Source organism: Orycteropus afer, unplaced genomic scaffold (genome assembly GCF_000298275.1).
Source record: "Orycteropus afer afer isolate SDZICR_OR568_19922 unplaced genomic scaffold, OryAfe1.0 scaffold00018, whole genome shotgun sequence".
NCBI classification, from domain to species: domain Eukaryota; kingdom Metazoa; phylum Chordata; class Mammalia; order Tubulidentata; family Orycteropodidae; genus Orycteropus; species Orycteropus afer.
Window position 1 is genome coordinate 5,708,771 of NW_006921605.1, and position 10,493 is coordinate 5,719,263.

The following is a 10,493-nucleotide window of genomic DNA, read 5'->3' on the forward strand; positions in this document are numbered from 1 at the left end:
CTTCAGTAGGATTATACCTCAACATAAAGAAAACAAAAATCCTCACAACTCAACCCATAAGCAACATCATGATAAATGGAGAAAAGACTGAAGTTGTCAAAGATTTCCTTTCACTTAGGTCCACAGTCAATGCCCATGGAAACAACAGCCAAGAAATGAAACAATGCACTGCCTTAGGAAAGTCTGCAAGAGACCTCCTGAAAGTGTTGAAAAGCAAACGGGCCACTCTGAGGACTGAGGTGCACCTGGCCTTAGCAGTTTCCACTGCCTCGTATGTATATGGAAGCTGGAAGGTGAAGAAGGAAGATGAAACGACTGATGCACCTGAATTACGGTGCCGGCAGAGAGTACTGATATGCCACGGGCTGCCAGAAGGATGAACAGACCTGTCCTGGAAGAAGTACAGCCAGGATGCTCCTTGGGGGAGGATGGTGAGACCTCATCTCACGTACTTTGGCCATGGGATCGGGGGGACCAGTCCCTGGAGAAGGACGTCATGCTCGGTAAAGTAGGGGTCAGCGTAAGAGGGAAAGGCCCTCCACGAGATGGAACGGCACAGTGGCTGGAATGACGAGCTCAAGCACAGCACTGATGTGAGGCTGGCACGGGACCGGGCACTGTTTCATTCTGTGGCACGTGGAGGAGCGAGGAGTCGGAGCCGACTCAGTGGCACCGCGAAGCAACAGGCCAGGAGAGTACATCTGGTTTCACTGAGGCACACGAGCGATGAGTGGAAGAGGACAGGCCAGAAGCTAGCAGACGTGTAGGAAGGGGACAGTGGGGTACTCTTCTTAAAGCCACAGATCATTCCGAAGCAGAGAAGCCACACGTGGGTCACAGAGGCCACATGATTCTCGCCTGTGTAGCTGCACCGGGCCACAGCAGCTGGGTTAAGGGTGGGGAGGAGGCCGGAGTGTCTGTGCCCAGGAGGCGTGAGCAGTGGGCTCCCTGTGCCCTGGACACGCCCACTGCTCTTCTCCTGGGAGCCAGAGAGGCAACAGTCCCTGAAATGCATGGCTCTGCCTGTGGACTTTGATGGTTCTGCTAGTGATGGATGGTAGCTATTTCCCAGAATGTAGCAGGGAGGCTACCCACCCTGGGCTCCCTGGGAGGAGAGAGAGGCAGGGCAGGGGAGGGAGGGGCAGCCAGGACGGAAAGAAACCAGAGAAACAGTGAGTGAATGTGCAGCTGTGTGGCCCTGCTGTCCACACCAGACAGGCCTGTGGACAGTGGTCAGGGCCAGAGGCAGCAGGAGGGCTGGAGGAAGACAGGCAGTGGATTGGATCAGAGAAGAGACGGGGGCTGGGTCAGAGGGATTACACAATACCGGACACTGAGAAGCAGGTGGTCTCCTGCCCCAGAGGGCACTGAGGGGAGCCCAACACCCTCAGCTCATCTCCTTGCCTCTGCCATTGCCTCCCGGCTTCACCTCCAGCCACCCCACTAACCCGTCCTGCACACAGCAGTCAGAGGGGTCTTTCTGAGAATTCTCGCGTTCCATACACCCAGGTTCATTTCCCAGCCAGTGCACCTGATTGATGCACAGCTACCGTCCGTCTGTCTGTGGAGGGCTGAGTGGTCCTGGGATGCTGAACGGGTTTCAGCTGAGTTTCCAGACTAAGACTAGGAAGGAAGACCTGGCAATCCACTTCCAAAAACCAGCCAATGAGAGCCCTGGGATCTCAATGGTCCCATCCTGTTGGCATGGGGTCACCATGAGCTGGGGCCAGTGTGACAGCAGCTAACAACATCCCTGGCTTCAAACCCTCTGGTGGCTTCCTAGGGCGCTCAGATTAGCGTCCAAAGGCTACTTACCATGACTGGCAGCCTCCTCAGGCCCCACCAATCCCTCATCCCTCCGCCCCGTGGGCCTTCCTGCTGGGTCTTTGCCACCCGTGTATCAAGCTCATTGCAGCCCCAAGGCCTTGCATGTGCCACTCTCCCTCCCTCAAATCCCCTGTGTGTTTCTGGTGTTAGCACGCGTGTGTGTGTGTGTGGGGGGGGTGTCCCGAATGGACTGCAGAAGCTCACACCTCATTCAGAAAGGTATTTGTCTCTAGGGAAACCAAAACCAAAAACCAAACTCACTGCCATCGAGTCAGATCCAACTCATAGCAACCCCCCTCCTTGGGTTTCCAAGGCAGTATCTCTACAGAAATAGATTGTGCAGTCTTCCTTCCAAGGAGTGGCTGGTAGGTTTGAACTACCAGCCTTCTGATCAGCAGTCAGATGCCTTAGGTACTGTACCACCAGAGCTCCTCATCTCTGGGGAGAGGTAGTTAAAGGCTTTCAGCAACATCTGTGATGTTGTCTTAAAAAGATAAAAGGAACGGCAGGCCCGGATGTGACACGTTAACACCTGTGAAACCCAGGTGACATATATGTTAAGCGTTGCTCCACAGTAACAAACAAGCGGTGCCCAAGGCCCTGCAGGCCGAGCTCAGGGAGTGCGCTCTGAGGGGGTGCAGCACTCAGCGCACCTGGCTGCCACGCGCCTGCCCCTCCCCCCAGCCCCTCACCTGTCCACAGCGAAGTGCCCGTCCCCGGCAGGCCGGCGCACCTCGCTGCTGTTCTCCAGCCTGGCCAGCACATCCATGCGCTTCACCATCAGCTCCAACAGGTCACTCATCTTACGGAGCACGCCACGCGACTCCAGGCCACCCAGCACTGCGGGCAGAGTGGAGGCACAGTCAGCCGCCAGACCACCTGCAACCGCCGGGTCTCCGGGCTGAGACAGCGCAGACCCGCCCCCTCCCAACCTCCCAGACACTCCTCCGGCCACAGCAGGGGAGGGGCAAGGAAAGGACCCCCCTCTCCTACAGAGAACAGCCAGCTGTGTCGTGAGGGAACCGCTTAACCTCTCTGGGTCTCGGTTTATCGACTGTAAAGCAGAGCTGTAAATGTAATCTGAGTTGTCGTGGGGCTGACCAACCCTCAGGTCTGTGAGGGGCAGGGGCCCCCCCTAGACCCCAACACCAAGCTCCAAACAGAGCTCCTGGATCATCCACCCACATGACAATCTCCTGACCAGGCTGTTAAAACTCAGATTCCAGGGCCCCCGCTGACCTAAATCTCTAGGGCTCGGGGCTCAGGAATCTACACAGTACTTGTTCCTCATGCGAGATGGATGCGTGGGCGAGGTGGGGAGTCTGTGCTCTAGGGGTCTGGGGCCCATCACTGCAGAGGAGGCAAGAGAGAGGTAATGTCCTAGAAGATGGACAGGGTGGGTCGGAAGGAAGTTAGGAGAACAATGTCCGCCCCACCCAAGAGCCCAATGGGCCACCCGCTGCACAGCTAGAAAAGGGGCGAGATTCAAAAAACCAAAACCAGTTGAGATGGGAAATTTCCCAGTGGCATTAAAGAAAGCAAACTCTCCCGCTCAGCCTCTGGGCCCTGACCCTTCCACGCCCCAGATTCCTGCTAGAAAGCTGGAGTGTGTTTGTCCTGAATCAAAAGCTAGCCCAGACTCAACAAAGCTCCACTCAGACCAGGGCAGGACCCCCCAGGGCCAAGGCAGCAGCCTGCCCTGCACTGGGAGCACATGGTGCCCGGGCAGGCAGAGCGGTGAAAAGAATCGGTGAACAGGAGCCGTGCCACCCAAAATCCCGTTAACCAGCCCAGATTCGCAGCAATTTCATTTCCAGTCAGTCCCGATCATTAGTGCTGTGTCTGCCGGTGCGAGGGAGCGAGCCCCCGCCTCGCCTCTAATGAGATCTCGTGTAGGTTTCAAAAAGCCCCTCCAAACAGCCATCTGATGCTCAGCTCACTGCAAAGCCGGCAGCCAGGCTCTAACCACTCACGGAGCAGGGTGTGCGGAACGGTAAGCACCCCCAGTGATTCCCGCACTGGCGGGGCCGGGGATGGGCCGAGGGGAAGTGAGACGGGGAAGGAGGAGGTCAAGAAAGGAGGGCCATCTGAAGCATGTCACCACCGTCACCACCGTGGACGGCTGGGGGGGAAGGAGCCGTAGCACGGTGCTCCCTGGAGTGGGTTGAGGGCTACTCCCGGGACCAGCATCTCGCAGCACCTTCAGGCTGCTGTGGGGTGGCACAGGGCCAAAGGAGGCTCCCAGGCCAAGAAACGCAAGTGCTAAGCTTAAGTCTGGTCTGTGTGCTTCAGAACAGTCAGGGCCGAGGGTACAAGCACTAACAGCACCCCCTTTGTAGAAGGGACGAGCTGGGGCAGCCCAGCGGACACAGAGGGGCAGGCAGGGCTGGACACAGGATGTGTGGGCTCTCCCCTGCTCTGCCACTCCCCCTCTGTGGGACCGTAGGAGTGTCGGCATTGTACCGCACTTGACCTAAGTGTCCCCAGCTCAAGGCAAGAATGCCAGGCCCCATCTGCAAGCCCAGTGCCACAGCCCCAGGCTGGTGGCAGGAGAGAAAGCTTAGCAGCCACTGAGGACAGCGACAGAGTGGGGAAGCAGCAGAAGAGGGAAGGAGGCTGGAGGCTTATCCCCTCTGCTGCAGGCTTGGGGTCATGGGGGGGAAGGGGACCCCAAGAGGCTCCCACGTTCCCAGGGCTGCTTGTGACATCTCCTTGCTGGCCCCCATCACCCCTGGCACCGGGCCCGGTCCAGCTACTCATGCAGCTTTTTCATACTGACTTATGTCACCTCTTGGCCAGCTGAGCCCGCCTGAGGTTAGGAGGAGACACCAGCTGGATGTCAAGTTCAGAGCAGGGGGAGCTGTGGTTTTCTGAAAGAGCCGAGGTCCGGCTCCACAGAGCAGGTATGGCTGGGGTGGGGCACAGAAGGAGAGACCGCAGTGCCCAAGAAGACCGGCAAGAATGGGGTGGGGCTGGGAAGAGTGGGCACAGAAAAGACGGGAGGGGACAACACCCACCGCCAAGAGAAGCCCAGCAAACGGTCTCCCCGCCGCAACGCCAGAGAAGGGAGGAGATCTGTCTAGAAAATCCACTGGGACAGGGAAATTTCAAAGTAGCACTAAATGGAGCTAACTTAGTCTCTCCTGCCACTCTGCCCCACACCACACACACACTGACGCTGGACCAATCACCAATCAATCAAACAAAGAAGAGAGAAATAGCTAGCTCCCTCTCTCTTTCAACTTCACAGAAACCACAATCAAACCCAGGGCCATTGATGCCAGGTCACAGTGACCCGTAGGACCAAGCAAAAATGCCCGTAGGGTTTATAAGGCTGCAGTCTTTACAGAAGCTGACTATCACATCTTTCTCCCACGGAGTGGTTTAGAACCGCTGACCTTTAGATTGGCAGCAGAGCATTGTAGCCACCGCACCACCAGGGCTTCTTTCAGCTTCAGAGCTGGGGAAACAGGTCACTCTTTCACGGCTCTCTCACGCCTGAGGCCCTGCCCAAGCCCACCATCCATGCCTCACAACCACCTTCCAATCAGGGCCCGGAGCACCAGCTTGAAGGAAGAGGGGCTGCCACCGTTCTGGCTGGAACAGTAAGAGGACATCAGGCGGTCTGGCTGTCCCGCTGCTCTGCACAGCTCCAGGGGTACCAGCCCGATGGTGGGTGCCAGACGGGCATGCTGGAGCCTGTAGGCTCTTGGCCTCACAGGGCAGTCCTGGTGAGTAACGGCTGTCAGCTGTGGCCAGGGTGACCCCTTCCCCGAAGGAGTGCGATGGACTGGGGCGGGGGGGAGGGGCGGTGCTGGTGGATAAAACCGAGGCAGGCGAGACCACTCTGAAGTCAGGGCCTGGTGACTGTGGGGGCTCCCCGGCTACTCCGTTGCTAGAGCAGCAGGCCTGGCCAGACCACAGAGCCAGGTTAGAGGCTCGCCCTGCAGAGCAGAGGCCCAGCAGTGGCTCCAGGTGGCCACACGCTCCCTAGAGGCACCTCCCTAGACGCTGGCTGGCCTCCTTCAATCCCCAGTTCCCCTGGGCGGCCTGCGCCCCACCCCCAGGCTCTAGCAGCCAGCCACCCACATTCCCAGCCCCATTCTGCAGGCAGCCAGTAGCTGAGGCCCAATAGCTGTGCCTTCTGGCCTAGAACCTAGTAGCCCCCAGAGACTGAGGCCAGCAGAGCAGATGGGGGGTGGGGAGGCCTTGAGCGGTGCGGAGGCCTGGGGCAGACCAGGGCGAAAGCCTAGGCCACCACAGAACGGACTCACGGGGGGTCACCTTCCTTCCCTGGCCTCAGAACCCCCTTCTGTAACAGGAGGGGGTTCACTCCATGAGCCCTGAGGGTCTCCGCCTCAGCGTCTTGCCCCCAGGGCCCCTGGAGAGCAGGGTAATGAGAAGGAAGCAAGTGTTGCTGCAAGACTGCACAGAGCCCTGCAGAGAGAGGGCTGCCGTGCTCAGCTAAACCCTGAGGGGCCTGCAGTCCAGATGTCGAAGGAGTAAGACAATGGAGAAGCAAAACGACTCCCTGTAGTCAGGGAGGGGGAGCTCTGGTGGCATAGTGCCTAAGGCACTTGACTGCTAACCAGAAGGCTGGCGGTTCAAACCCACCAGCCACTCCTCGGAAGGAAGGCTGGGCGATCTACTTCCATAGTGATACCACCTCGGAAACCCAAGGAGGGGTCGCTATGAGTCAGGTCCGACTCGACTGCACATAACAACAAACAATAAACAGTTCAGGGAGGGAGGGGGGCGTCTCCCGGGCAGCCTAGGAGACAAGGAGCTGGGCTCAGCCACCCAGAGGGCAGGGCCTGGGGCTACTGGGCAGTGCCGAGAGGCTCCACCAAGCAGGGGAAGCCCCTTGCCAGCAAGCAGGGCTCTGAAAGTCCCCCTCCAAGAGGGACTGCTCACCCCTTTCCGTGCTGGGTGTGCTCTGAAGCCCCACCCCATCACCTCCACTCATGGGCTTAACCCATCTTTGGGCAAAGGGCTGCCCTCCCCCTAGAAAAAGCCCAGGGCTGCCCAGTCCCCTAGCTGAGAGCTGGGGAGACGGGCAGCAGGGGAGACCTCAAGCTGGATAGTCCAGCAAAAGCCAGAGACCAGAGCAAGAGTGGACAGGGGAAGCTAAGGCCCCGGGAATCCTCAGAGACATTTGGGGTTCTGACTGCCCTTCATGCAAGGGACGAAGCCAGTGTGCACAGGAGAGGGAGGGAGTCCAGAGGACGGCGGGGTGTGCGGATGTGCAGGAAGCCGCCACCCAGGCCTCAGGTCCTCCCCTCCTGCATGGCTCGGTAAGGCCGCCCCCCATTGTTGTGGCCCTAGACCCCCGAGAGGCCCTCCCTGCCTCCTTCCTGGCCCCTTGCTGGCACCCAGGCTCCTTCTGGAGAAGCTGTAACCTCAGGGGACAGTCCCCTCCCCTGTCCCAAGCAGCTCTGGAGGACACCGAGCACATTTCCTATCCAGGAACCATCGACAGTCAGAGTAGGGGTGCCTGGGAGGAAAGCCTGGCCCAGCCCGTGTAGCCAGCCCCCCCGGACACGCCCCCTCCTCTGGGCCTGTTCACTGCCCTACTCACTGCCCCACTCTTGGCATCAGCTAAATTGGAATGTATTTAATGTGACGGCCCAGCAATGCATCTCGGAGCTAGCACCATCCCTTCGTATTTCCATAGAAATAAGGAAAGTTGGGAAGTGGGGAGATACAGATGGACCCTCACATCACAGACAGGGAGCATTTATACCCTGGGCCTCCTCCTCAAAGGCTCTGCCCATCCTCCCCTGCCCCTTCGGGCCCTGACTCCTCACTCCAACCCTTTACCACCAGAGCCTGGAAATCAAACGAACCCCCATGTCACCAGACAACGGGGACTTCCCTGGCACTTGAGAACAGAGCTGTCACTTGCTCTCCCACAGCTGGAGGAAGGAGGGCAGGTCTCCCTGCCCATGGCCACCCCCGGAAGTTCAACCAAGGCCTCTGAGCTCTGGGCAGCTGAGCGGACAAGGACAGGCGCTGGGGGGCCCTGGCCGCCACATCACTACCCCTGATAAGAGCAGCTCCAGAGCCCCTGAGTGCCGAGGGCCAGGGCCGCAGATGGCCACAGAGCTAAGGAGCATTTCTGCAGGACTCTCCAGGTTTGAATCCTGGCTGAGGGCCCAGAAGGGCAGACACAGATGGCCTCGACCTCCACTCCTTCAAGAAAAGACAGGAAGGAAGAGCCACGCATGCTCCAGAGAAGCCGCACGAGACTAGAAAGGAGGCCTCAGATCAGCATCACGTCCTTGTCCCTCCTGTTATCAGAAAGGAGGCAAGCCCACCCCCAGGCGAGGGCACACAAAGCAAAGGCAGGGAAGAGGGTCTAACTGGGGCCCAACTACAGCAAGAGGGAATGAAGTTAGACCTCCAGGGGGACCTCCTCCTGTCGCCAGAGGGGGCACCTCACAGAATGCAGACCCTCAGCCCATGCTGCAAACTGCTCTCAGGCCCTAGGCCCTGCCCAGGCTCTCTCACAGCAAACCCACAAGCAGCAGGAGCTCCGTTACGGCTTAATGGATGGGCTGCGTCTGACACCCATCGGGACTGCCCGTCCAGCCGCCCTCTCCCCTGGACCTTGAAGACGAGAGTGCGGTACGGAGTGGGAAGTCTGTCATGTGTTTAGTCTCACACTGGAGAACTTTATCACGAAGTGGAACCCAGCCCAGAGGGGGGCTCAGCGCCTCCCCAGGGAGACCTCCTGCGCTCGCAAGAACCCTTCCTCCTGCCTCAATCCCAGCTGCCCGTCCTCAAGGGACCGCTCTTCTCTCAGGTCTAACAGGCAGGGAGCAGACTGCTTCTCCGTTTGTAGACGGTCTTGTTAGCCGGCACTAGCACACTGTTTGTTTTGCTTTGCTTTTCTTAAAGGGCAGTGCCTGGGTGGGTTTCCCTGATTCTGCCCCGACCCCCAGAGAAAGCCCCAACCCTGCACCATGTGGGGCCGTTGTTGGATGGGCACCTCACAGGACTGCGATCCTCACCCCGTGTTGCAGACTGCTTTCCAGGCTCCATCCCTGTCCTGCACCTCTAAGAACAGACGGATAAACAGCGGGAGCTCCATACTCATTTCATGGACATGCTGTGGCTGATGGGGGTGGGGTGGGTGCACTCAGAAAAGGATGTTTAGGGAAGAGGACCCAGAGGGTGCCAGGACTTCTATATGGGAGATGCTGAGGGGAGGACTGAGGTTGGGAGAGGGGTAGAGGTGTGTAGTAAAGGTATATTTCAGGGCAAGCGGCTGGGGGCGGCCCGGGGAGGATACTAAATCCACCACCATTGAGTCAATTGCGACTCACAGAGCCCCTAGAGGACAGAACGGAACTGCCCCACAGAGTCTCCAAGGCTGTCAATCTTCATGGAAGCCAACTGCCACATCCATCTCCCGCAAAGTGGGTGGTGGGTTCAAACCACTGACCTTTCGGTTAGCAGCTGAATGCTTAACCCCTGCGCCACCAGATACTGGAAGTCAAAAAATAAACTCCATCTGAGAGAATCAGGGAGGAAGATAACAACTGGGACGTGACTGAATCCGGGGCAGTTCTCCGTGGGTTCTCAGGGGCCCTGCCCTTGTCCCTTCTCCTTCTCCCATCGATTAGCCCCTTCCCCCAGGCACTTAGCACCCAGCCCAGTGTGGGAATTTTAAGACTCAGACTTGGAGAAATATGGCCTGCGAACCAATGTGACATAAAGGAGACCCAGCAACTCCGCTCCTAGATTCACCAGACGGAAATGCCGACCAAGGGCAGGCACTCAAAGTTCATTGCCGCTGAGTCAATCCCGACTCACAGCAACGCCGAAGGACAGAGTGAAACTGCCCCACAGAGCCTCCAAGGCTGTAATCTTTACAGAAGCAGACGGCCTCATCTTTCTCCCGCAGAGCAGCTAGTGGGTTTGAACCACTGACCTTTTAGTTAGCAGCTGAATGCTTTAGCCACTATGTCATAAAAGGAGCCCTGGTGGTACAGTGGTTAAGCACTCGACTGCTAACTAAGAGGTCGGTGGTCGGAACTTATCAGCCACTCCATGGGAGATGGAAGTATCCCGTAAAGCATACAGGCTTGGAAACCCTGTGGGGCAGTTCTATCCTATATTATAGGGGCACCACGAGTGGTCATGAACTCAACTGCAGTGGGTCACAAGGTTCATAGCTGCACTATCCACAAAATCCCAAACCAGAAACAATCTGGAAGTCACCAGCCATAAAACAGATGACTACATCGTGGTGCAGGCACACAGTGGACTGTTCCACAGCAAGGAGACAAATGCAAGAATCTCACTTATGCACGTTATTCTAACACGTCCCCACGACAACCCTGGGGAGGCAGGCTCACCATCCCCATTTTGAGCAGGCAACGGAGGCACACAGAGGTTGTATAATCTCTGGGCGTCGGAGACGGGATACATGAGCCTACTCTGCTTGAATGACTAGAAAATGTGACTGACGTTGCTTCCAAGAGCTTCGGCAAATCCAAAGAAGTCCTGGCTTGTTAAACCAAAGGAATGGAGGAATAGATCTAATGACAAGATGCTATAAGTGAGACACAGGTATTTCAGGTTGGGACAGGCCTCCTGGCACTCCTCAGAGCACCCACCTTGGCTTACAACCCATTCTACTTGAGAACATTTTCACTGCT

At 57.7% G+C, this 10,493-nt stretch overlaps 1 protein-coding gene across 1 annotated transcript in view; it reads right to left on the reverse strand.

Moving 5' to 3' along the window:
* Positions 1-10,493, reverse strand: part of MGAT5B (alpha-1,6-mannosylglycoprotein 6-beta-N-acetylglucosaminyltransferase B) — a 192,130-nt gene that overhangs the window by 178,837 nt on the left and 2,800 nt on the right. Inside the window, exons 4-6 of the mRNA XM_007959846.1 lie at positions 2,520-2,667; positions 1,096-1,105; positions 787-979 (exon numbers count right to left, since the gene is read on the reverse strand). Of these exons, the coding sequence (XP_007958037.1) occupies positions 787-979; positions 1,096-1,105; positions 2,520-2,667 (351 nt within the window). The remainder of the gene's footprint in view (positions 1-786; positions 980-1,095; positions 1,106-2,519; positions 2,668-10,493) is intronic.